We start from the raw sequence: 26,296 nt of genomic DNA on the forward strand, positions 1-26,296 counted from the left end.
TTTACACACTGAATAGTCTTAGCACTCTCTGACAAAAAATCATTTGAGTATGTATTCAAGGGCTTGTTTCTGGGCTGTTTGTTCTTTTGGATAGGTTTATATCTCTGCCTTTATACCTGTCTTCTTACACTATTTTAATTACTGTAGCTTTTAGTAAGCTTTGAAATCAAGAAGTATGAGTCCTCCAGCTTTGTTCTGTCTCAACATTATTTTAGCTATTTGAGATCCCTTTATTTTCCATATGAATTTCAGGGTAAGTTTTTCTTTTCTGCAGAATGCATCATTGGTTACCCATTTTTTAAAAATTATTTATTTATTTGAAAGGCAGAGAGAGAGAGCTCCCATTGACTGGTTCATTCCCAGATGCCTGCAACAGCTGGGGCTCTAGCCCAAGAACAGGAACCCAGAACTTACTCTGGGTCTCTCATGTGGCTGGCAGGAAACCAAGTCCTTAGCCATCACCTGCTATCTTCCAAGGTGTACATTAGCAGGAAACTAGAATCAGGAATAGAGCCACGATTTGTCACAGGTGCTCTGTTAGGGGATGGGGATACTCCAAGAGGTGTCTTAACCACTGTGCCAAATGCCCACCCCAGACACAGACTGCACTGAATCTGTAGATTCCTTTGGGTGGTGTTGATATTTCAGCAATTTCAAGTCTTCCAATCTATGGACATGGGATGTATTCTCATTTATTTTTGTCTTCTCTAATTTCTTCTAGCAATGTTTTGTAGTTTCCATCTCGTTGGTTTAGTTAATTCTTAAGTATTTTATTTTTAACACTATTGTAAATGGATTGTTCTTAAGCATCCATTTTTTTTTTTTTTTTTTTTTTTGGACAGGCAGAGTTAGACAGTGAGAGAGAGAGACAGAGAGAAAAGTCTTCCTTCCCTTAGTTCACCCCCAAATGGCTGCTACGGCCGGCGCACTGCGCTGATCCGAAGCCAGGAGCCAGGTGCTTCCTCCTGGTCTCCAATGAGGGTGCAGGGGCCCAAGCACTTGGGCCATCCTCCACTGCCTTCCCGGGCCACAGCAGAGAGCTGGACTGGAAGAGGAGCAACTGGGACAGAATCCGGCGCCCCAACCGGGACCAGAACCCAGGGTGCTGGCGCCGCAGGTGGAGTATTAGCCTATTGAGCCGCAGCGCCAGCCCAGAGCATCCATTATTAGTATACAGAAATGCAACTGATTTTTGCATATTGTTTATAACTTACTATTTTGATTAATTCATTCTAACTTTTGTTTGTATGTATAGATCTTCAGTGTTTCTGAATATGAAATCATATTTGTGAACAGAGATAATTTTACCTCCTTTCCTTTTGGATTTCTTTTCTTTCTTTTTCTTACCTAATTGTTCTGACTAAAACCTTCTAGTATTTGTTGAATAGGAGTGGTTAAAGTAGGTGTCCTTGCATTTTTCCCAATCTTAGAGGGAAATCTGTCGTTATTGATTCTGATATTTGCTATGGGAATTTTCTTTTTTTTTTTTTTTCCTTCTTTTTGGAAAAGATTTATTTATTTGAAAGGCAGAGAGAGAGAGAGAGAGAGGTCTTCCATCTGCTGGTTCATTCCCTAGATGGCCACAATGGCTGGAGCTGCACTGATCCAAAGCCAGGAGCCAGGAGCTTCTTTCTGGTCTCCAACGCAGGTGCAGGGGCCCAAGTGCTTGGACCATCTTCCATTGCTCTCCTAGACCATACCAGAGAGCTGGATAGGAAGTGGAGCGGCTGGGATTTGAACCAGTGCTCATGTGGGATGCCAGCGCATAGTGGCTTTACCTGTTGTGCCACAGCACTGGTCCCAGAGCGGTCAGGGAGGGATTTCCTTATATAACTTTTACTTTGTTGAAGTACTTTTCTTCTATTTCTAGTTTGTTGAGTATTTTTAATCATGAAAAACTGATCAATTTTGTTGAATGATTTTTCTGTATCAATTGTGATGACCATGTGTGTGTTTTTCCTTTATTCTGTTAATGTGGTATAATGCTTTGATCAGTTTTATATTGAACCATTCTTGCGTTCCATAAATCCTGTTTGGCCATATGCTGCTTAATTTGGCTTCCTAGTATTTTGTTGAGGATTTTTACTTCACTGCTGATAAAGGATACTGGTCTGTAGTTGTTTTTTGTTTTTCGTTTTTCTCCCCTCATAGTGTCTTTGATTTTGGTATCAGGGTAATATTGATCTCAGAGAATGAGATACATTAAGGTTAGGCAAATATTTTGAAGATATTTGGGATGGTTAAAAGAAAATACATGAGGAGAATGTGGTACAGTGCCTGGTAAATGCCAAGTGCTCTCAGCAGAGATACTGTTATTATTATCATTGTGTTCTCTTCAGTAGTGGTTATAGAGTGAGCTTAGAATTATATTCTTACTGGAATTGGCTGAATTATTCATACTTAATGTATCTTTCTAAACTTTTTTGATTATTTTGAATCCTCAGTTCTTTTTTCAAAACACTGATTTTAGTTTGGCTTTCACTTGTGACCAACTCACAGGAATAGGAATCAACTGTATCTACTGAGCACCTATTAAATTTTAAGCATTTTATTTGGCAAATAAACATTTACTGAAAAATAAAATGTGATTATCTGAAGTCAACACATGATAAAACTGAAGCATGGGGAAGTTAAAGCATTCAGGTTTCATTACTGTAATGTGGTTCTGACTCCACTCAGATTTCGTGCACATTCAAGATTGCCGTTGTTTTGGTTACCTGCCACAAGGATGGGGGTCCCCGGACCACCCACACTTCTGACAGGCCAGAAATTCAGGGGGCCCCACAACTCTCTCAGGTTCTATAATTTATTAGAACACCTCCTAGAACTCTGGGAAGTTCTGTACTTAACATTACAGTTTTATCACTCACAGCACAAAACAGCCATAGTCAGTGACCCATAAGGTGAAGTCTGGGAAGGTCCTGAGCACAGGGCTTCTGTGCTGTCTCCCTGTCCAATCAGGACTGTCACCCTCCTGGCACCTTGATGCATTCACCAGCCAAGACACTCCATCAAGTTTTGATGTCCAGAGATTTTATTGGAGCCTTGTTATGAAAGCTTATATAAGACTTATATAAGATAGATAGATAGATCAAATCTGATAGATAGATATATCAAATATATATATATTTGAGTGTCTGTGACTGAATTCAGTGTCCCGTCCATTTCCCTCTCTGGGGTCAGGAAGTTGGACCCATTGCAGATGATCCAGCGCCCCAACTCCGTAGTCACATGGTTGATGTTTCTGGCTTGGCTTGTCCCCATCCTGAGTTATCTCATTAACATTAGCTGTCTGGTGCCCATGAGTCACCTCATCGGCATGAACTCTCCGTGAATAACAAAAAGACACTCCTATCACTTGGGAAGTTACCAAGGTTTAAAGGTTCTCTTCCAGGAACCATGGACCAAGACTCACAAACTTTTTATTATACAACAGAGGGTCACACATCAGATAAATGGTAGAGCCAAGATGGAATCCATTCTTCCTGATTCCAGAGCCCTTACTCTATTCACTTTTTGAAAGTAAGAAATAGAGGGAAATTAAGCTGTCATCTTTTCTGATGTTTATACACCTCTTTTTGCTTCCAGGTACCATTCATTGTATTTTCCATGCAACTGGGCACCACTACACTTGGAAAAAGGTTACCACAACTGTGCACAACATCATTGTGGGCAAGTTGTGGATAGATCAGGTGAGCAGAGGTACCAGTGTGCTCTTGAAGTTCAGAAGAACACCCCTAGGTACACCTTTGCAGTAATTAACACATGTGATCTGCCCAGGATGTTGTTACTGGTTCATCGGTTTCAGGGAGTTCACCCCAGTACCTCCTCTACAAGTTTCTGTACCACAAATCATTGTTTATGAATGACTCAATTTATAACATCCATCAGGGACTACCCTGCTAGGACTGTGCTGTGCATTATGAGGTATATAAGAAAATAATAAACATAGCCCCCACTTTTAATCCTCTTACTATTCATTAAACATTTTTTGCTAGGCAGTGAGATAGATTCTGTGGATACTTAGACAAGACATCCCTTAAGGAGTTTCTGTGTTGTTGAAGATATATAACAAACATATCTAGGATGAAAAGTGTGCAAAAAACAGACTAGTATAAGAGATGTGCTAAAATTATATCTAGTCAGTGGTTACAGTAAACTTAGAAAAGAGGGAATACTAGTATTGTCTTCTGGGAGTCGTAAAGATTGGTTTGGGATTTAAAAGATAGAAAAATGAAATAAGCTAGTTGTAGAAAAGCTGACTGTAAGTTTGAAACTGAGTAATTTAAATAAGAGAGTTAAGAGTACTAGCAAGGGATTGGTTTGGATAGGTCAGTTATTTTGTGAATTTCAGTTTATGCACTAAAGGGCTAATCATACCACCACACAATTCAAAATGAAAGAAAATATCATTTGGTCTTGATCTTTTTGATATTGGAGTTACAAAGGGATTTCATAGCATCCCCAAGGTTGACTAATACCTGAATCTTAAGCAAGGGAATGCTAGAAGATAAGATTGAAAAGTAAAGATTTATGAGGCAGGTGATTTGGCACATAGTCAAGTCATCCAGTCTTAATAAAATTAATCCATGCTTCTTTTCATTTTTACAGTCTGGTGAAATTGATATTGTGAATCACAAGACAGGAGACAAATGTAATCTTAAATTTGTTCCCTATAGCTACTTCTCTCGGGATGTAGCAAGAAAGGTAAGGGAAGTTGGAATTTAAATGTTTTCCACTTAGCGTGTGTTTCTCTTTTTTTTATTATTTTATTTTTATTTTTTATTTTTTGACAGGCAGAGTTAGACAGTGAGAGAGAGACAGAGAGAAAGGACTTCTCTCCGCTGGTCCATCCCCCAAAATGGCTGCCATGGCCGGCGCGCTGTGCCGATCCGAAGCCAGGAGCCAGGTGCCCCCTCCCAGTCTCCTGTGTGGGCATAGGGACCCCAGCACCTGGGCCATCCTCCACTGCCCTCCCGGGTCACAGCAGAGAGCTGGACCGGAAGAGGAGCAACCGGGACCAGAACCCGGTGCCCATATGGGATGCCAGCACCGCAGGTGGAAGATTAACCAAGTGAGCCACGGTGCTGACCCCGTGTGTTTCTCTTAGAAAAACCTGATCCTTCAGAGTCAATATGTATGTGTGTGCATCCTATACAATATATCCTAAATAAAGTGATCCCAAAAAATATAGGTAAAGGAGAAAACAAGAAATTGGAAAGTATTACGTTAATAAACCAATTGCTTTATTTTCTGGAAAGACAAATGAGGAAGTAAAATTTAAAAGCAATGAGAGGTTGAAGATGGGAAACAGAGGAAATACTAATAAAAGCATTGCAGAAAGAAGGTGTGAACAGTTTGACCCTTGTGGAATTCAAGGAAGAGTTGTGTGTTACCACTACAGTGGGACTGTGGCATTACTTTCTATGAGACGGTAAAGAATACCTGAGGATTTAAATCTGTGATCTCTATGATTTCTGGAGAAAAGAAAATGAGTTCTGAGTGTCAGATGCCTTTCCCACTTTCATCATTGCATTAAAAATCCCTGTTCAACAAGAAAGTGATAAACCTTCAAGTCATAGCTCAATTATTGCAAGTAGTATCTGTTATTTGGCCACTATTTACCTAGGAATTGGTTTCCAGAACAGTGAGATAAGCTACACCACAGTGGATGCTATTCTCCAAAGCCCTATTCTCCACCTTGCAGGTGACAGGAGAGGTGACAGATCCATCGGGGAAAGTTCATTTTGCTCTTCTGGGGACATGGGATGAGAAAATGGATTGTTTCAAAGTACAGCCAGTCTCTGGGGAAAATGGAGGTGATGCTCGACAGAGAGGCCACGAAGCAGAGGAAAGCAGGGTCATGCTATGGAAAAGGAATCCTTTGCCGTGAGTATCAGTGTGTGTGCTGCCCAGATACTATTTTGACCTTGACAGTGGAGCAGTATTGAAGGATTTCTTACCTGCCTTCCCACTTGTGTGAAGGAGTGAACAAGGGAAATCAGAACCTTTGGAAAGATTACCAGAAAGCTGTCCTTGTATCATTTAACAGCCTTGTCAGAACAAAGTTCAAGGTAATCAAACCATTTCTGCCAAGAAATATCATGCTTTCTAAAAGTCATTTGGGATTGTCATTCAGAAAGATACCTTTTTTTAAAAAAGTTTATTTATTTATTTGAAAGTCAGAGTTACACAGAGAGAGGAGAGGCAGAGAGAAAGAGGTCTTCCATCCACTGGTTCACTCCCCAATTGGCCACAATGGCCAGAACTGCGCCGATCCGAAGCCAGGAACCAGGAGCTTCCTCCGGGTCTCCCATGCAGGTGCAGGGGCCCAGGGACTTGGGCCATATTCTACTGCTTTCCCAGGCCATAGCAGAGAGCTGGATGGGAAAGGGAACAGCCGGGACTCGAACCGGCGTCCATATGGGATGTCAGCACTGTAGGCAGCAGCTTTACCCGCTGTGCCACAGTGCTGGCCCCCAGAAAGATACCTTTTTAGAGTTCAGAGCAATAGTATTCAAAAGCAGCTAAAGGAGAGAGGTACCTTCCACCTTTTAATTTAGCAGTAATTGAAAAGTCGCTGAGACACATGCAGAGGTCATTTATCTCCTGTCATTTTCTAATACATTCAGTCTGTAGTATTAGCCAAGGTTATCCCAGAAAGAAGTTGGAGAAAGCAAAGGAAGGAAGGAGGAATGAGGACTTTTCATTTACTAGAATGTTTCATTCTCCCCAATGAGTGTATGCAAATCCACTGAGAGCAATACAGATCCCAAAATATTATTGACTCAGTGATGGTGGCAAGCGGATGGGGAGTGATCCAGTTTGGCTGTCTCAATTCGAGTTGTCTGGTGTGATCCTAGATTCTTTGTATTTGTAGAACAACCTGATATAATCTTTTTTTGTTTGTTTGTTTTTATTTTTGTGATAGGCAGAGTTAGACAGTGAGAGAGAGAGACAGAGAGAAAGGTCTTACTTTTCCTTTGGTTCACCCCCCAAGTGGCCACTACGGCTGGGTTGTTGTGGCGGCGCACCACGCTGATCCAAAGCCAGGAGCCAGGTGCTTCCTCCTGGTCTCCCATGCGAGTGCAGAGCCCAAGGACGTGGGCCATCCTCCACTGCCTTCCCGGGCCACAGCAGAGAGCTGGACTGGAAAAGGAGCAACCGGGACAGAATCCGGCACCCTGACCGGGACTAGAACCCGGGGTGCCGGCACCACAAGCAGAGGATTAGCCTAGTGAGCCACGGCGCCGGCCCTGATATAGTCTTAGAAGTATACTTAGATATTTCTCCTTAACTCTGGTCTTTGTTTTGACATTACCCTTTCTCATTTTTTACTTTTAGGAAGAATGCAGAAAACATGTACTATTTCTCAGAGCTTGCTCTAACTCTGAATGCTTGGGAGGGTGGCACTGCCCCCACAGATAGCCGGTTACGGCCTGACCAGAGACTAATGGAAAATGGGCGCTGGGATGAAGCAAATGCTGAGAAGCAGCGCCTGGAGGAAAAACAAAGACTTTCCAGAAAGAAGAGAGAAGCAGAAGCTATGAAAGCCACAGAAGATGGTAATGAACTTGCCTTCTACTCTTAGTTCTTGATAATTGGAAAAATGTCATCTCTAATTTTGTTTTTCTTTTCTCTCATCCCCCTTTAGGCACACCTTATGATCCTTATAAGGCGCTGTGGTTTGAGCGGAAGAAAGACCCTGTTACCAAGGAGTTAACCCATATTTATAGGGGGGAATACTGGGAGTGTAAAGAAAAACAGGACTGGAACTCATGCCCAGACATTTTCTGAAGTGGCAGTAACAGAAATGAAGAGGATCTAACAGAAGAGGACAGAAGATGTGTGGGAAAGCTGGCGTTTGTGACTCTCTTACCAAGTGCTTTCCTCAAGTTTGTCTGTCTTAACCAATCATTTTTTTTTCCAAATCAATCACCAGAAGCAAACACCAGTGGTGGTGATTGGCTGGTTGCCTTAGCTGATCGAAAATGAAATCGACATACTAGATACCTGTGTTTGTAAGGGAGAGGTTTGGTGGCTGAAAAGTGAGTGCTATTCCACATCTACAAAGTCAGGTGTTCTTGACTCTTCTTTCCCCCTCGGCCCCCATTTAAAATGATGTCATTCATCCTCTCTGTAATGTCCTGGATGGCCAAGATCTATGTAAGATGATGATTCAGGGGCATTTTGTGCTGTTCAGAGCAAGAGTTGGTTTTAAACCAACTTTAAAAAGAAACACATAAGACTTACCTCTGGAGGCATTGCAAATGGTTGCTTTGGAGCTTAAGTATAACATTATGAAATGTATTCACATGGGGGTCATTCTCGTGGGATGTCCGTGCATAGAGAGCGGAGGTGTTGGACACCTGCAGGAAAGATTGTTTTGTAAGGCTGCAATATTCAGAGTCACATCCTTGGAAGTTTATATCTTCACTGGCATCAGACCTGCCTCTGCTATTCCCCATCTTTGACAGCAACTGGAGATGGTGGTTAGTAAAAAGGTTGCATTGTCCTCGCAAAGGGGTTTATCAACTTTCTCAGGCAGGGGACTTCTGAGAATAGGCAGAGTGGAAAAGACTGCTCACCACTTTTGCTTTCCCTGTTCCTCTACATCTCCATCTTTCATTGCCTTTCTAGTTTTTCTTCTCTCCTGGCACAATACCAGTTTGGGTCTGTTCCTGTCCCATTTACTATACATCAGAATCTGAGAGAAGTTATATGGACAAAAGATTTTACCATCTCTCAAGCCCCATGGACTGGAGCCACCTCTGAAATAATGTGTTAAATATCTGTATATTATATATATGTAGAGAAAAATCTAATTTTTGGTTTGATTTTCCTCTTTCCCATTAAGAATCTTGGTTTTTGATATCCCTTATCTCCCTGGGACTCGCTCTTGGACTCGTTAATATGGATTGGCACTTCTCTGCTTGTGAAAAGGGGCAGGCAGATTCAAAACCCGAGGAGGATCAAGTCTGGCAGTTACTGAACAGGGACCTTGTCCATGGTTTGTATCATGGGGTGCCCACTGCTGTCTAAACTCTGCTTTCCTAATTACCTGATTCTTAAAAATGAAATCCTAACCTCTTTCCTGCCTCTTTTCTTTCTTGCATTAGGAAGAATATGGGTTGAAATTCAGGAGGGTAATTTCCAGTTTAATTCTGCCCTTGTTCAATACACAGGCTAACTCCCAAAAGAACTTTCTTCCTCAGATGTAGGGCTAAAAGTACTGTCTGGCCGAGTAGACAGGAGACCTGCTCCTGCTGGGCCTTGGCTTCCTTCTTTGTTCCGTGTTTGTTTTACGTTTAGAAATCTAACCCCTGTACAACCCACCCTTGGTTGAGGATCACAAATTGAGGTGCCTTTCTTGTATGCTTTTTGTTAGTGTTTTTTTCTTTTTGTTCCTTAACTGCTGAGCCTCAGCCAGTGTGGATCCTGGGGGAAAATATCATTCCAGAGGAAGCCATCCCTCCAGGGAAGTTGGATTTATGCTGGGTAAATGGGTACTTTTATTCCTTCCCCACCAGACGAGTGACTGCTGGGGGATTTCCTCCTAAGAACCCTGTTCCCAACACAGGCGAGAGCCAGGGAAGCCCATAAAGCTCGGACTTCATCTGGGGCTTTGGGTGGAGTGGAAATTCCCCACCTAAATTAAACGTCCCTGCCTTCTCCCTCTTTTCTTTGTCTGCACTACATTTCTGGCTTGATCCCCTATCAGATTCTTGCTAATGGAAGCTGAGTCCTTCAGGTGGAATAAAGTCAAATGAAAACAAAACAAAACTATATATATTTTCAGTTTTTTTGCCTTATTTTTTTTTTTCAAAAAAATTTACTAAATTAAATAATTTTTAAAAAGTCATATTGTTTGTCTGATTCACTTCTACTCCTACCAGGCAGAAAATGTTGGTGAGGAAGGGAAGGAGAACTGGTCCGATGGCGCTTTGTTAAGCTTAGGAGTCTGGGTGCCCAGGAATGATGGTCTTCATGACAAACTGAAAGGAAAGCTGATGTTCCCACTGTTGAACACCACTCCTTGGGCCCATGAGCAGAAGAGTAACTTTAGAAGCCCGTTGGTACAGGGGAATAGTTGCTAGTGTTTTTGATACTGAGCCTGCTTCACCTCAAAATTAGAAGTTTTTAGGGCTGCTATTGTGTAGCTGGTAGAACTGCCGCCTGTGACTCTGGCGTCCCCCTTTTCCAGTCCAGCTCCCCGCTAATGCACCTGGAAAGGCAGAGGAAGATGGCACAAGTGCTTGGGCCCCTGTTCCCACATGGGAGACGTGGAGGAAGGTCCTGGCTCCTGGCTGCATTCTGGCCATTGTGGCCATTTGGGAAGAACCAGTGGGTGGACGACCTCCCTCTCTCTGTCTCACCCTCCCTCTCCCTATAACTCTCCCTTTCAAAATAAATTAATCTTAAAAAGAGTAAATAGGGGTGGTGCTGTGGCATAGTAGACTAAGCCTCTGCCTGTGTTGTCGGCATCCCATATTGGTGCCAGTTTGTGTCCCGGCTACTCCGGTTTCAATCCAGCTCTCTATGGCCTTGGAAAGCACTGGAAGATAGCCAAGTGCTCGGGGCCCTGCACCCATGTGTGAGACCCAGATGAAGCTCTTGGCTCTTGGCTGGCTCCTGGCTCCTGGCTCAACGGCCCAGCTCTGACCATTGCAGCCATTTTGGGAGTAAACCAGCAGTTGGAAGACCTTTCTTTGTCTTTCCCTCTCTCAGTAACTGCCTCTCAAATAAATAAAATTTAAATAAATAAATAAATTTTATAGAATTTAATTTCTCTTGCTCACTTAAATTCTGAGTTTATTCAGCTTTTTCATGTAGGAATTCACGATTTTCAACATTTTAAAAAATTTTCTCATTTTCTAAATATACTTTTTACAACATTTAAAAATTATTAACAATAATTGTATATATTTATGGAGTACAGTGGGACATTTCAACCCTTATAAACAATGTGTACTGATCAAATCAGGATAATGTTTCCCTCTCTTGGTTGTTACGTGTAATTGGAGCCTTGGAGCCTCTGTCTTCTGTTTGCTCAGAAAATACAGGTTATTGTTAACTGCAGTCACTCCACTGTACTCTAATAATGTGCTGGAACACAGGGAGCCTAAGTCCAGTCTGATTTGGTGCCTGTTATCCAACTTCCTTATCTCCACCTCCACCCTGAGATTCAAATTTTTGATTCTGTTTTTTGAAAATAAGTGATTGACTTTTTAAAGGTTTACTTATTTATTTGAAAGTCAGAGTTCTGCTGGGTCACTCCGGGCTGCAAACATTTGGGCCATCTTCCTCTGCTTTTCCCAGGCCACTAGCAGGGAGCTAGTGGAGCAGCCGGGACACAGGCTAGAGCCCGTGTGGCTCCAGCAATTGGCTTTTAATTTGAAGAGCTTTGTGAGAAAGAGAAAGACAATGAGCATACTTATTTAGGTTTTCTCTGTAAAATTCAGGTTCAGGGAGATCCTGGGATGGGGAAAGTAACCAAGAGGCCCCAAGAACACTGGCAAGCACAATTCCTGCCACGGGACGGAACTCCCTGAGCATCTGCTGTGTGTGCGTGCTGGGGTGCGGCATTCTCCTGCTTACACATAAGCAATTCTAAGAGGAAAATGTAACAGTTATTATTTTGAAAATAAAGTGCTCATAACCCAATTTAAATAAATTCTCTCAAGGTCAAATAGCTGGTTACTAACAATATTGGAATTCAAAACTTGATTTGTTAACCTCAGAGTCTGTGACCTCTCACTCTGTGCTCTGGAAGAAATTGGGCTGGAAGGCAGCTGGTGGTTGGTGTACTCTGCGGGGTTATAAGCCAGGATGTGGAAAGGCCACGTTGTTTCTCTCTCCAGAGGTTAACATGGACAGTGTCAGCTCTTTTGAGGCTGTACTTGAAGAAAGAATCAAGAAGCATCCTTGAATCCAGCCTCCAGGCCACTTGACTTCTCAAGGCTCTCGGTTCCACAAAATTAGCTGTTTTGTCAGGGAATATTTTTCTAGCGTGGTTGTCAAGAAGGCCACTTATCTGTTTAACCCATGTGCCTGCTTCCCGTTGCTGTCTTTGATGTTAAGTTTCAGCTGAGGTTTTTATCTGCCAAGCTAAAAAGCACTGCAGTGCAATTTGCCCCCCTGGTATATAATTTCCTGCATTGGGAGCAGTCAAATATCACTGAAATGTTTAATGATCCTTCCTTGGTTCCTATAATATGGCAGGAAGGGTAGGAACATAGATCCTACGTGATCTGCCAAGCCTGATCATGATTCAAAGTTTTGACTTATAAAATTATAAATTATTACACCTAGAAGAGAAAAAGAAAAATAATAAATACACTTGTCAGGGATCTCTGAAGTCCCACAGAAGTGTTAAGCTTGTCCTGTACATTTCGAGAGTCCACTCTACTTTGAGCAAGATAACAGGACCAACCTGCAGTTCAGTCCTAAAAAGAGGTGTAGAAACATCTTTGATATTTGATATTTTGTATTTGATATACAACCATAGTTTTATACCCTGCACAACTCTTAAGATTGTTGCCAAAATTGAAAGCTTGCCATTCGCAACAACATGGCAGTGAAATAAGCCGAGTCTTAGAATGATCTAGAAGTTAGGAAGTGTAATGATGGTTAGCAGAGAGGAGGAAAGACGAAGGCTGGTGAAAGGTTGACTGGAATAAGATCTGGGGTTCTAAAGCACAGTAGTGTGACTACAGATAATGTACGTATTTCTCTATTTGAAAAACCTAGAAGAGAGGACTTTGAATGCTTTCACCATGAAGAAATGTTAAATGTTTGAGAAGATATATTTACCCTGACTGGACATTACACTATGTATATACATGTTTGAAACAGCACATGGTACCCCATAAATATGTACAATTTTTGTATGTTAAAAATATTTGTAATCAATTAAACTTTTTTTTTAATTTACAGTTTGCTTCTAAAAGCTTTAACCCTTTCGCCCAGTACTCTGCCCTATCCAGTGGGAAGCGTTCCAAGCTTTTCGTGGCTTTTCCTTCCACAGCTCATAAAGCAGTCTGTGGTTATACTGTTAGACTTTCCTCCCTATTCAAGTACCGTCTCCCTTGGTTCACATAGATCCCTTGTGGAAAGGAGGCAGGGTGACCAAGTGAGATGTCTGAAAAAGCAAGAAACCAGAGAGTTCAGGATCTCCCATAAACAGTCTTGCAGAGGGCACAGCCTCTGAGTTTGACCAGGTGGTTTTATTTATTTTTATAACTTACCTGTTTTCAATTATTTGAAAGGAAGAGCAACAGAGACCTTCCATCCATTGGTTCTCTCCTCGAATGCCCACAACATACATGGCTGGGCCAGGCTAAAGCCAGGGGCCTGTGTCACATGTGGGAGTGGCCCAAGTGCTTGAGCTGGCGCCTACAGCCTCCCAGGTGTGCAGCAGCAGGAAGCTGGATCCAAAAAGGACACAGGCCTTGAGCTCGCGACTCCTATGTGGAGTAGGGGCATCCCAAAGCACCCTGCCCCGATCAGGTGACTTTTGAGGTTACTAAAATACTAGTTGGTCCTGAGATAAGGCTAGAAATGTTTTCATTCACTCATTCTTCATTCATTCCATATTGACCCAGCCTATTACTGTAACATCCGTTGGTAAGGTCTACTTTGATAATTGATGTAAAAGCACTGGAGGGAGCCACCTATCTGTAGGGAATGGGTAGAGAGGTGAGAAAGACATCAAGGGAAGGCTGCTAAAATTAGAAAAATGTGTTAGCTGCAAGGCGCAGGTTAAATAAGGGTTAGGAGAACCATAATGTAATGAAACACTGCAGGGACAAAACCAAGCGCCGTGAATCTGCATGGGTGGCTGGAGTTAGGGGTCAAGAACTCCCGAGATATGGTACTGGAGAAAGTGAAGACCCACACTATGGAAGGTTTTATATACCATGAAGAAAAGTCATGGGTTTCCTCAGTGTCTTGGCTTTCCATTCCTAAAACACTCTCGTGGGCTTTATTTTCGGCTACAGAGCCAGTGAAGGATTTTTAAGCAGGATAGTGGGCTCCAGCATGGAAAATGATGAATAGGTAAGAAGGCCAATTAAGAGGAAGTGAAGACGATAAGTAGAGGGATTCCAGAAATAATTGAAGTAGAATGAACAGCACTTGGGTATCATTTTGGATGGGGAGCAGAGAGAGGCAGGAATTCCTATTTTTCTGACTTGGGAATCTTGTAAGGTAGTGGTGACATACACACGTTTGGAAGGAAAGACAGGTTCATTTTTAGACAAGCTTTGAAGTGCTTGTGGGGAGATCAAAAGAGCAATTTTTAACATGGTTCCTGTACTGAACTGTTACATATGTGAAGGAGCAACGGCATGAGGGGGCTGAAACAAACCACACATTCAAATCACCTGGTCAACTTAAAGACTGTATAATACCCGGATCCTACCTACAGAACTTCTAATTTGAGTAAGGACTAGATCTAGCGCAATTACACACCTAGTACAAATAAGAAGGAACTCACTTGCCCAAGATGACAGGAAAGTAAGTGAGATGGGATTTAAATCTACTTTGTCATCAATACACCAAACGTAGGGAAAGCCTGCACTACTGTATTATTTTCCACGGCATAACTGATTACTCTGAACTTAACGGCTTAAAGCCATTAGATTTCAGTACTTAGCGCGCAGTTCTGTAGGTGGTATGTCTCACAGGAGGTGGCTGGCTTCTCTGCTCAGGGTATCAAGGTGGAAGTCACAGTGTGTGGGGGGGTGAGTTCTCAGCAGGAGGCACGAGGGGAAAATCTGTTTCCAAGCTCATTGTTGATGGGACTATTCAGTTTCTTGTAGCTGTAGAACTGAGCACCAATTTCCTTGTGAGCTGTTAGCTGGGAGGCACTGTCAGCCCCTCAAGGTTCTCCACATTCTTTGCCATCTTCAGGCCAGCAAAGGAGCATTGCATTCTGTGTTTAGAATCTCTGACTTCTGCAACTCTTGGAGAGAATCTTTTGTTTAGGTCAGGCCCACCTAGATAACCACGTTTTAGTCAGCTGTGCTGTGAAATGTAACCTAATCACAGAAGTGAAATCCATCACATTGACAGACCCAGGGATTATACAGGGCATTTGGGGGGCTGGAGGCTTTTTGGGGCCATTTCAGGATTTTTCCTACTACAACCAACTAGGGAAAGAAAAACTGAAGTTGAAACTCAATGAATGATAGGCTCTGGACACTGAAAAAGCTTGAAGCTACCTAGCTTAGGTGTGACAACCTAGTACTTTTAATTTTAGAAGCACCCTCTCCTTACTCTCTCTTGAGAAGGTCAATCTGGAATCCCCCTTCATTTAAGGTCTATTGTATATGGATTCACACTAAGGTCGTCTTTTCAAGTTATAACAAGCCTATGTTATCTCCTAACTTATGACTCAAGTAAATATGAAGCATTGCATTATTCTATGCAACAGCCTTATGGAGTTCATTTAAAGCACTTTAGCTTTTAAGTAAATGAATGCAAGAAATGCAAAATGATTAAACAGGAAGCAGAGGTGGAACACATCAGCATACTAGGGATATTATTAAACCACAACTTGCTCCTTAGAGTTTCAGAGAGGCCTGAGACAATTCCAATTTTTGACTACATATGTATGTATATATATGAAAAAAATTCTCCACGATATAACTATACAGATTGAGGTACATCTTTAATACCAGGTTTAGCAAATCAATGCTTTAAACAAATACAGTGACTCTATGCATACCTCATGTAAAGGTAGCATTCAACGTCTACCTTGAAGCCTTTACCCATGGCCTTCTTCCCACTTCTATGCACTTCTGGAGTCCTGATATATCTGCAAAAACAAACAAACAAACAAACAAACAAAAAACCCGTATCTTTTGACCTTGCAAAATCTTCCTTCACACAAGAACAACAAATATACATGCAAAAGAATATTCATTTCACTACTGTTTTGAATAATAAAATTTAGAAGAAAAAAATGAAAATGTACGTCCTTAGGAGTTTGATTACATGAATTGTGTTACATCCATACAATCCAATGCTGTGCATGGATTAAAAAGCATGAAATAGGCATATAAAACCACCATGAGAAACATCCCTGACCTTTTTAAATGAGAAAGGCAAATTGCTAGCAATAAGGAAAAAAAAAATCTAAGAAAAGTGGGTGTTATGTCTAGCTTATACATCAGGACCTTGCATTATTACCTTTAATATTTGTAAAATGCTTACCTTCAACTGAACTTGTCTTTTACTGTGGAACAAACTAGTTCCTTATAATTATGTGGAGGAGCAAAAAAAGGGTGGTGCTATGAGCAGCCGAAATAGCTCAGTTGGGAGAGCGTTAGACTGAAGATCTAAAGGTCCCTGGTTCAATCCCGGGTTTCGGCAATGGTTTTAAACAGCTGTCACCAGTGAAACACAGCAAGACTGTAATGTTACCTGGAACTGCAGGTTGGCCCCTGATGGATGGACATCTTCCTTGCTTCCAAAAATACTCCCCCTGCTTACTTCCTGAGAAGGAGAAACTTGAAACCAAAAAGGAAGGGATTTGCCCGAGTTCAAAGTCACTGTCTCAATCTTTGATTTTGCATCTGAGTCCGAGTCCTCCAATGCAGCTCCTTCCTGCCTTCTCCGTCCCAGGCAGCTTCAGACCCTGGAACTGGTGTCCAAGGGTCAGAGCAGTGGGCGCACTCGGGTTCGCAGAGGCGTCTGTCCCCGCTGAGCGGGAAGGCCACAGCTCCAGGCTCCTCTTGGGCAAGGAAATCTTAGAAAGCATCTGGTGCCCCGGTTTTATCCAGCTGGTTTAGCGATAAGAGGGACCCTAGGATAGCTCTTGGTTTTGGAGTTGGGGGGTCACAAGCCCCAACTAGGGTTGTCCAATCAAATTACAGGGTGCCAAATTAAATTTGAATTTCAGAGGAAAAAACTACTTTTTAGACGAGTATGTCCCAAATACTTTGTATGTGTGGAGCAAAGCACACTTAATTGTTTCTATGAAACTCTGGATTTAACGAGGTGCCCTGTATTTTTATTTGGTAAATCACAAGTCCCTAGTTTTATTTTAAACATTTATTTATTTATTTAAAAGGAACTGTGACAGAGAGCAAGGAGGGAGATCTTGCATCTTCTGGCTCACTCCCCTGCTGACAGTGATGGCCGTGTCCTTGCCAGGCTGAAGCTGGAAGCAGAAATTGTATGCTGGTATCCCACATAGATGGCAGGGGCTCAAGTACTTTGGCTACCTTCTGCTGATTTTCCAGGTGCATTAGCAGGAAGCTAGATGGGAAGCAGAGCAGCCAGGAGTGGAACTGCACTGTGATATGGCACAACGTGGGCCCTGTAAGCCACTACGGCACAACGTATCCCTTTGGACTTGATGGAGCGCAGTGGAGATACTCAGTGTTCTGATCCTCAGCATCTCACAGGTTACAGATTAGCACCCAGCCCCTAATTTGTTCCCAGCACCAATGGACAAGTCCATGGCAGAAAGCACAGGGAAGGAAGCAGCCCCGCGATCAGCCTTCCCACCAGTCCCCAGGCCTCCAGAGTTGGTGGTGCTAGTCTGGGAGGAGTGGAGGACTGAGGAATCCAGAGGTTCCAGGTTGGATCAGAACACACACACACACACACACATACACACATCTTGTTAAGATGATGAGCTATTTAGAGCCTGAAGACAAGCTAAAACAAATAAATACCATGTAAGATGTCAGAAATGTTTGGAATTTGGACACTGGACTTAGCAATGCACAGGAAAAGGGGAAATGCCTACACTGCCCTTCAAGAACTGCAGAACTAAAGAATGTTTTAAAAGAAAAAGAAAGCAGTATTACAACAAAGCGTTGGAGAAACTAATGTAGAAGGAAAGACCAAGCGAAAAGGGTGTGAGAGTGACCACGTCCAGGAGCGAGAGCAGGAACAGTCAGCCCGTGATTCTCCAGCAAATGGCAAAGAAGCATCTACTTCTTCCTCAGAGGACAGCAGTGCCCACTCCAGTTCACCATCTGTAGTCCCCTCGACAAACTCCTCCTCCTCCCGTGACTCAGAGGCGGCTCCCAGCTCCTCCAGCAGCAGTAGCCCCAGCACAGACAGCCGCTCTGAGGACGAACCACCGAGGAGGAGAAAGAAACAGAATTGCTCCATCCATGGTAGAACCATGGACTGAAGATGCTGATGTTATTCAGAGTTCAGAGGATATTAATGTCAGATTGAATAACTGGTCAGCATTTCTAGACTTCAAACATTTCCAAATGTCTTAACTGTAAGAGTATAAGGAGGATGAATAATGGATTATATCATTACCTGACTTCTTTAAGGGTGAATCTTGTTTTTCTTTTGCATCTTGAAAATATATCTCCAGAACATAAAACTGAAATCGAGTAAATCTGTTTCTGTGAGGAAACATTTTTTTCTTCCTATGAAATTAAAGCCATAGTTTATTATGTTAATGGTTGATATCAGAAACAGTTAGGATAATGCCTCACAATATCTGGTACCAAATTTTCAATGCTTTTCTCTGCATGTTCTTCTGCAAGATTTAATTCATTTTATGATAAGCTGAGGAGTTTTCCTCCAGTTAATAAGAGCACCCTATTTTTACATTTAGGAAAAAAAAAAAAAAAAAAAGGCCGTGAACCATGCTTCTCTAGGTAATTCAATGGAACAACACGGGTCTGGGGAGGCCTTCTTTTAGGTACCCAGCTGGACCATGAGGAGAGAGGAATGAGAGATCCAGTTCTCACATTCTAAGAACTTGCAGTGTCGCAAAGGCAAAACATAGACCTACAGTCTATCCACCTCCTGATGCCTTTTCCCCTTCCTATTTATCTGGGCCAAGTGCCAGCTGACGAGGGGCTACATTCCCCTTAGTGTTCAGCTCCTGAATGGAAAGATGTAGTCTGGTAAGGCACTGTTGATGATCCAATGATGATCAAAAGAAAGGAGATCATAGTGGTGGTGTTGTATATTGGGGTGTCCAAACCTTGCATTATGTCTGTACATACAATGGTTAATTTATCTGTGAATTTGGGGAGTGTGGGGTCCATAGTTGTTTCATCAAACACCAGTCAAAATGCTACTGTGCAGGTATTCCTTAAATACGCTTAACAGACCATTTCGTGGACACCAGGTGTGAGGGAATACCTGTGGTAGCCAGGCCGGAGAGAACAGGAAGATTCATGGGAGCATGTGGAGTTGACCCTTGCACTTCTAATGGAAATGTATCATGACTCTTGTCCTTTGGACTGCAAGGTTTATGTAGGTAATCTTGGAAACAATGGCAACCGGACTGAATTGGAACCAGCCTTTGGCTATCACGGATCACTCTGAAGTGTGTGGGATGCGAGGAACGCTTTTGGCTTCACTTTTGTTGAATTTGAAAATCCACAACGTGCTGAGAGCTAGATGGAAGAAAGCTGTAGGGCTGCCATGGAAGAGTGGAACTGCAGAATGGTGAGAGAAGGAGTGAAAATTGTGGCTCTCCTCCCTCTTGGGGTTGTCGCCTCTGAGATGATTATCTTAGGAGGAGGCCTCCAAATCAATGCAGATCTCCAAGCAGAAGAAGCTCCTCTCAAAGCTGGAGCAGGTCCCTTTCCAGAGACAGGAGGACACAGAGATCGCCGTCTCCAGAGAGAACTCAAAAGCTGTCCAATCCTTCTCCAGGTCTTGTAGCCCATCTAGGTCAAATGAAAGAAAACAGATCAGCTTGCAAGAGAAGTGGTATAAAGGAAATAACTTCATTTGACAGGAGTATGTACGGAAAATTCAAGTTTCTTTTGAGACTTCTCAGGCTTGGTGCATTTTTAAGATGTTTACCTGTTCAAATTTGTCTCTTGGAATAGAGTGACACACAAAAAGATCTGATTCTCTATGGATTGAAATGAATCATATGAGGCATGTAATACTAAGAATTGTTACTTTACAATGTTCCCCTAAGCAAGATTGCCTTTGCATTTGAATTTCAGTCTTGCATAGACTGGTAACCTCTAAATCCTGCCCAGCTACATAAATCATGTTGTTTTAATATTGTAGAAACAACTCTGTCAAAAATTGAACTAAGATGTACTTTTTTCATAACCTAGTATGTAGTACACAGCCAGGATGAACAAGCAGTCTTCAAAGGCTGCTATGATGCAAGCCAGCAGAGAAAAATAAAAGCAGCACCGTTAAACTAGATTAGAGATTTTTAAAAACCCAGGTAGTCTTACCATGGGCAGAGGTTGTCTAGTTGTATAGAATCCGGTAAGTTTCTGGAAAGTTCATCTTCACTTAGTTCGTAAATTTCTTATGTGATTGCAATATAGGATACAAAGCTGTTGGTAACTGTCTCTATTGGGAAATTTGAGATTTCAAAAAATACCAACTGTCCTGCCAGTTTAAGGGCTACATGTAGAGCTGAACTTTGGTTCTGTTTCTCTGGGAAACCCTAACAGCATGTTTTACTCTTGATCTTAACTACAAGGCCAAGAAGCAATGAGGACAGGCTTCAAAAAGTTACTTACATGCAGGTAAGGCACAACTGAGAATGTTACTACTGCTTTGAGCAAAGGCCAACACCCTTGGGACTATAGCGGTAGGACTCACCTCCTAAGAAAGAGGACTCACATCTTTGCCCTGAAAGGTCAAATCCTGCCCAGTTTCCAGCTAGAGGAGGAAGGGGGAAATCCCTGTGAGCAGCATTTGGAATACAAGCAAGAAGCTCAGAGAATCAGGCCGGGTGTCCTCCGTGGAAGCTGTCTTCTGGCAGGCCTGCGCACCCTTGCTCACCGTGTTACTCTGCCTGCCTTTTTCCTCTGTTACCGAAGTTCTTGCACATTCCTCTATAAAAGCATGACTAAGTGACTCTCCACTGTTTGCAGCCTGTATATGCTCCCGACCAACAGTAAATACATCCTGGGGGCAGGGTGACATCAGGTGAGATGGGAAAGAGGAGAAATGGTGTTAGCCCCGGGGAGCCACGCAGAGAAGACGGAAGGTACTCTGCCTTCTCAGAGGTGTGAGGAGTAATAGACTGTGCCGCCATTGCACATGCCACTCTAGCACCAGAGTTATTTTGAGCTAAAGACAGTTAAGAAGCAGGTGTAAAAAATATTCCCTACCCTCCCCCTATTTACCCAAAAACAGGGCAGACGTACAAAAGTATCCCTTCTCCCTTCTCTACCAGGAAGGACAAAGGCTGATGACCAACGATGACACGAGATCCTTATCGGCTCGGAGACGGCACCACAGGAATCGATATAACAAACTTTACCAGTCTTTATCTACTATTGATTTCCCATATATTTACTTTCCCACAGTTTGCTACCCCTGGAGACTCAAGGTCCTTTTGCTTTGTCTTGTCACTTGTCCAAAAAATGTATTGTTCTCTGTTGACGATGTGATATAAACCAGTATTCTGAACCACCTCTTTGAGGCGTACTCATTCCCTGGGCATGTCCCATGTATCTACTCAATGCACACACTAATCCACCTCTGTGTGTTTCTCTTGTGATTCCATTTTTTTTTTTTGTCACAGGAGTGTCAGCTAAGAACTCAGAAGGGTAGAGGAAAAATTGTATTTCCTCTACAAAGATTGGGATTAAAAGAGATGGAAGGAATTGAAAAGATGTGGACGTTCTAATCAGGGATGTTACAGCACATGCAAAGGCCCCCCAGGACTGAGACGGTGCGGTGATATGAAAATAGCGGGAAAAAAATGGCAGCTTCAGCAAGATCAAAGGCATTCCTGCACATCTCTCTGTTCTGCTAAGATTGCGAAGGGGATTCAAGGCAGGGCAGCGAGTTCCGTCTTCCGTGTCTGCGGAGCACAAACCTTCCCTGGGCGCTGTGAGGGCCTGACGATGGGGCTCTTCAGGAGCCATCCCCAAGGTGGACTTGACCGTGAGACCTCCTCCCCGGCTGACTGCGATTCAGCGTGCTGCTCATCAAGACAGAGGACTGCATGTTGTCTACAGTCTACAGTGGCCATGATCTGACGTCCAGAGGATTGAAAGTAGACATACGGGGATTTTTGTCTAAATGGTGTGATCCTTTGAAACCGCGTCTTTGGTTTTAGTCACACAACCGGAAGCACGAAAGGGGAATGACTTTTAAGGCTCCTAATTTTAAAATATTAAATATTAAAATTCATAGCCTGCTATGGCTTTACGAAAGGAAGAAAAAGAAAAAAAGAAAAGAAAAAAAAAAAAAAAAAAGCCAAGGTTGTGGGGCTGAGGAGACACCGCGGCGGGCTGGCGGCGGGCGGCCGCGGCGGGAGCTGCGCGTGCGCAGAGCCGGGCGGGCCTGGGCCGGCGTGGGCCGGCGTGGGCCGCCGCCGCTGGCCGGAGCGCAGGCCCGGTCCTCGGAGCGAGGCCGCATCCCGCGTCGTTCTGAGCTGGCCACTGGGATGGGGACGGGGGACTGCGAAGTGAGGTCCTTTCGGAAGAAGCGGAGGCCCGTGAACCCTGAACTTTGGCCCCTGACCCGGGGCGCTTTGGATTAGGGCGTCGGCGCTTCCTCCCCTCTCCGCGCGGGCCTGCAGAACCCAGCGGTTCTCGTGAGCGAAAGGGTCTCCGGATTCACCAGGAGCGGGCCTTACCGTGGTCGCGGCATCGGTATTCGGCTGCCAAGGAGCAGCCTCACCTCCCTCCCTGCTCACGCCCCGCTTCGCTTGTCCTCGGCCCCGCGGAATTTTACGCTGGGATTGGCCTGGAACACGCAGGCGACGACGAGGAACTCCGCTGCGTGGTCCTTTAATGCTAGGAAACCCACGACGCACAGTCTTCAGGCTCTGACGCGACGGCAGGGTTGTGGGCCCGGATAGCTCAGTCGGTAGAGCATCAGACTTTTAATCTGAGGGTCCAGGGTTCAAGTCCCTGTTCGGGCGCAAATTTTTTTTTTTCATTTGAGGGAAAAAAAAAAAAAAGACACAAAACAGGCAAACTAGTTTTACTAATAAAAATCCTGGAGTGTGTATGTTGCGGTCTCCAACCGCTCCCAATCCGGGGCCTCCACTGGGGAAGGCACACATGGTCTTTTGGAAAGTGCCATTCCATTCTCCGCGCAGAGCTGGGTTCATTGTGCAATGGGAAGCGGACGTGCCCTCCGGGAGTCTGGATCCGCTTTATGGATCCGCTGACTTTCCGTGGGTGTTCTGCTAGGTGCCTGAGGAATGGGTCCTGTAGCTTCACCACCCCTCCAAGCTCCTCATCTGCCAAGAAGGTTTTCCTGCACTCGGAGAAAGGAAGAGGGGAAGAGACCAGGTGCCTCCCTGGCTTAGCTGAGCTGACCCCGGCGTCCTCTCTGACGGCCTGGGAAGGTGGCCTGAAGGAGCCAGCGCGCTCTCAGCGCAGGGCCCCCGAGCCCTGGTAGGCGGGGAAGGAGCCAAGAGGGACCCCACTCGAGCGTGAGGCAGGGTGGGCCAGGCCGGCCCCTCGAGGGCAGAGAGCTCTGCAGGTGTTGGAGGCAGAGAAATGGACAAGAGCCTATGGGAGCGCAGTTTTCTGACTGGACTAAAACAGAGCAGCAGGCTGGTCCAGGAGAGGCAGGGGCGGAGGGCATGGAGACCCCCACCCCACCCCACCCCAGTCTTCCCTCCTGCTCTGTCCGCTCATCGTTTTCACCCATTGGTGACAGTGACAGACAAAATCCACTGAGTCTGTCTCGACCACCACCTTTTGGCCTCGGGTGGGAGCCTCTGGGTAGTTTTGGTTCCGTTCTGGATGCTTGTTGGGTGGTGGTGGTGGTGGTGGATTGGTTCATTGAAAAGTTTTATCCACCCTAGGGCAGGCAAGGGGTGGGACTTGGGTGCTGCCGAGCTGATCAAGTGCTAGGCACACAGTAGGTTCTTGGTTAAGGGGCTCTTATTCTTTTTATGGCCCTGGGGACACAGAGAGAAAACATTAGGAAGACAAAAAAAAAAAAAAAAAGGTTGTCTGAGACAAAGCAGAATGGGAAAGTTTCGTCATAGGACACACATTAATTTTCTTACTGCTTTGGAAACCTCAGTGCTAAAAATAGCTGGGATGGTACTATTAGGAATTAAATGGGAAGAACAGAGGAAAATTGAATTTGTTTTTCTTTTTCAATTTCTCCTCAACAGGGTGGGGTAGGTACTCGTGTTTGCCGAAATAGCTCAGTTGGGAGAGCGTTAGACTGAAGATCTAAAGGTCCCTGGTTCAATCCCGGGTTTCGGCAGAACTTTTATTGCTACTGAAACCCATTTACTCCCAGTTGCTTTGTACATTTGTACCTGTGGCACACACAGAAACAGCGCGAATCCGTGCCTCTAAGGAAAGAGTCCACATAGTATTGTAAGAATGCAGAGGTTAGGCCTATTAGAGGAATTGGAAATCAGAATGCTCTGTCCGCAGTCTCGTGCTCATGTTATTGCGTGCTGTATTCATATTATTGAGGTGGCAACATGTGGCAAAAGATTGCCTGTTGTGGTAGCTAACAGGTCCACTTCATGGGTGGAAGGTCACCGTCAACTCACTGTGGCTGCAAATTTCTCATCTGGGACAAACGTGAAGTCAGTCTTTAAACACGCTTGTCATACAACAAGACTCGCCAGGCAGGGTCGCCAGCGCGTTTGGATTGGCCTGAACCACGTGTCTTCCTCTGAATTATTTCTTAGAGCCTCAGGTTCCTCATGGAGAGTTGGCTAAAACTGCCTGAAGACATTGTTTAGTGCAGAACTGCCGAGAATATACTTGAAAGCAGGTATAGTTTTCTTGGCTATGTGTTTGCTGGTATTTTGAATATAAAAAGAATACACGTTAGTGTTAGGGAAAAACTCATCTGAGAATAAAATAATGTATGACTATGAAGGTTGGAAAAGAAAGCCTGAGGTGCCACCTTCTCACTCATTTTGCTTCCAGCAAAACCCCCACCTATTTTCCTTCCAGTTGGTGAAACCCACTCCTTCAACAAATTTGTGTTAGTTTAAAATAACACGCCCGAACAGGGACTTGAACCCTGGACCCTCAGATTAAAAGTCTGATGCTCTACCGACTGAGCTATCCGGGCCCTTAGGGGAGACTCTTACCATAGGCTATCCACAGTAAAATAGCCAGGTGGCCTCCGTCTTTATTGGCTCAAAATCCCAGAGTCTTTTGGCTGTTTCTCTGACAGGTGAACCTGCAAAAGCGAGGTCGAGCCTGCACGTGGTGAAACCGAATCTTTAATTCTCCCTTTCTCCTTTCACAGATAGACCACAAAGACCAAAGAGCACAACTGCTTGCTTGACCTAAGTTCCTAAGAGGAAGGTCCCAGGTCTAGGGCATTCGTGGCGCGTGGAGCCTGAAGTGTCCTGTGGGCTGAGTGATGAATGATGAGGTTTCCCATCACCGAGTCGATGGGCATTTGTTGAGTGCACACCGCCTACAGCCTAGCAAGCTTGAGAGGGTGCAGAGCCCCGCTGCTGAGAGTCGGCTGAGCCTCCCAGGGGGTGGCAAGGCCTCCGCTGAGCTGGGTAATGGCGACCGGTCCCGGAGGGAATCCTGACAGAGGGAACCGCGAATGGGAAGTGACATTTCTTACTTTGTTACGGAGTCTGACCACGTCCCAGAAGCTCCCATTGAAAGATCTGGAGCAAGCTGGATTTTATCTTCAGAGCCCTATGACCTTGGCATTGGACTTGGCATAGCTGTGTCCTGGATGTACTTAATGAGCCAATTTTGGAATTCATTTTGCTGCTTTATCACTTCGTTGTCCTGTCATTCTTTGAGGCATTGATAAGAGGCCTTGAAAGTGAGTGAGGTGAGAGGTGGAGTCTTGCACCCGTCTTAGCTCTCCTAGGAGTCCTAGGAGAGGACTAGGAGTGACTCCACTGTGCGAGGAAACTGCCAGGTTTGTACTTTTGCAGGCAGAATGCATCAGGAGAACAATAGGCAAAGATTAAAAAATAATCATGGAGCGACTATCTATGTTGTATCAAGTGAAAAGGACCCAAAGTGCCAAACACTATGTGTCCTATAATATTTGTGAAAAATTAGTGTGTTTATGTGAATCCCCTCTCCTTTAATTGGAATAGAAGTATGCGTTTTTAATTATTTAGTTATACATCTGTGGCTTGCGTACATGTAGGAGGATCTGTAGGACAGGAAACAATGGACCAGGATTGCCACCCTTGATGATGAGGTATGACAAGAATTCCCCTAATCTCCTTTGTGTGGGTTTTCAAAAACAAGCATGTATTACTCTAGTAATAAAATAAGTGAACAAAATGTCATCCATTCAATTACTTGATACTTCTGGAATCGCATGTGTGGTTCTGTCGATCAAAGCTGCTGGATGCTGTGTTTTCTAAAGATTGTCAGAGAAGGTGAAA

The 26,296-nt window shown here is 44.0% G+C and overlaps 1 protein-coding gene, 4 non-coding genes and 2 pseudogenes across 7 annotated transcripts in view; 6 read left to right on the forward strand and 1 right to left on the reverse strand.

The window, feature by feature from the left end:
• The window catches only part of PATL1 (PAT1 homolog 1, processing body mRNA decay factor), a 107,070-nt gene extending 95,066 nt beyond the window's left edge, over positions 1-12,004 (forward strand). For all 3 annotated transcript variants that reach the window (XM_062196077.1, XM_062196078.1, XM_062196079.1), the window contains 5 exons: positions 3,589-3,692; positions 4,612-4,707; positions 5,708-5,889; positions 7,345-7,565; positions 7,655-12,004. In XM_062196077.1, coding sequence (XP_062052061.1) covers positions 3,589-3,692; positions 4,612-4,707; positions 5,708-5,889; positions 7,345-7,565; positions 7,655-7,797 — 746 coding nt within the window. In that variant the 3' untranslated portion in view covers positions 7,798-12,004. The remainder of the gene's footprint in view (positions 1-3,588; positions 3,693-4,611; positions 4,708-5,707; positions 5,890-7,344; positions 7,566-7,654) is intronic.
• Positions 12,005-16,304: 4,300 nt separating this feature from the next.
• TRNAF-GAA (transfer RNA phenylalanine (anticodon GAA)) lies at positions 16,305-16,377 on the forward strand. The gene has a single exon. It is a non-coding gene; the product is annotated as a tRNA-Phe (tRNA).
• A 1,286-nt stretch (positions 16,378-17,663) lies between these two features.
• LOC133763597 (zinc finger CCHC domain-containing protein 10-like) lies at positions 17,664-18,154 on the forward strand (annotated as a pseudogene).
• Positions 18,155-19,206: 1,052 nt separating this feature from the next.
• On the forward strand, positions 19,207-19,732 carry LOC133763598 (serine/arginine-rich splicing factor 3-like; annotated as a pseudogene).
• A 3,047-nt stretch (positions 19,733-22,779) lies between these two features.
• TRNAK-UUU (transfer RNA lysine (anticodon UUU)) lies at positions 22,780-22,852 on the forward strand. Its single transcript has one exon. It is a non-coding gene; the product is annotated as a tRNA-Lys (tRNA).
• Positions 22,853-24,089: 1,237 nt separating this feature from the next.
• On the forward strand, positions 24,090-24,162 carry TRNAF-GAA (transfer RNA phenylalanine (anticodon GAA)). The gene has a single exon. It is a non-coding gene; the product is annotated as a tRNA-Phe (tRNA).
• Positions 24,163-24,920: 758 nt separating this feature from the next.
• TRNAK-UUU (transfer RNA lysine (anticodon UUU)) lies at positions 24,921-24,993 on the reverse strand. The gene has a single exon. It is a non-coding gene; the product is annotated as a tRNA-Lys (tRNA).
• Positions 24,994-26,296: the final 1,303 nt, after the last annotated feature.

The sequence above is a fragment of the Lepus europaeus genome, chromosome 7, assembly GCF_033115175.1.
Source record: "Lepus europaeus isolate LE1 chromosome 7, mLepTim1.pri, whole genome shotgun sequence".
NCBI lineage: Eukaryota > Metazoa > Chordata > Mammalia > Lagomorpha > Leporidae > Lepus > Lepus europaeus.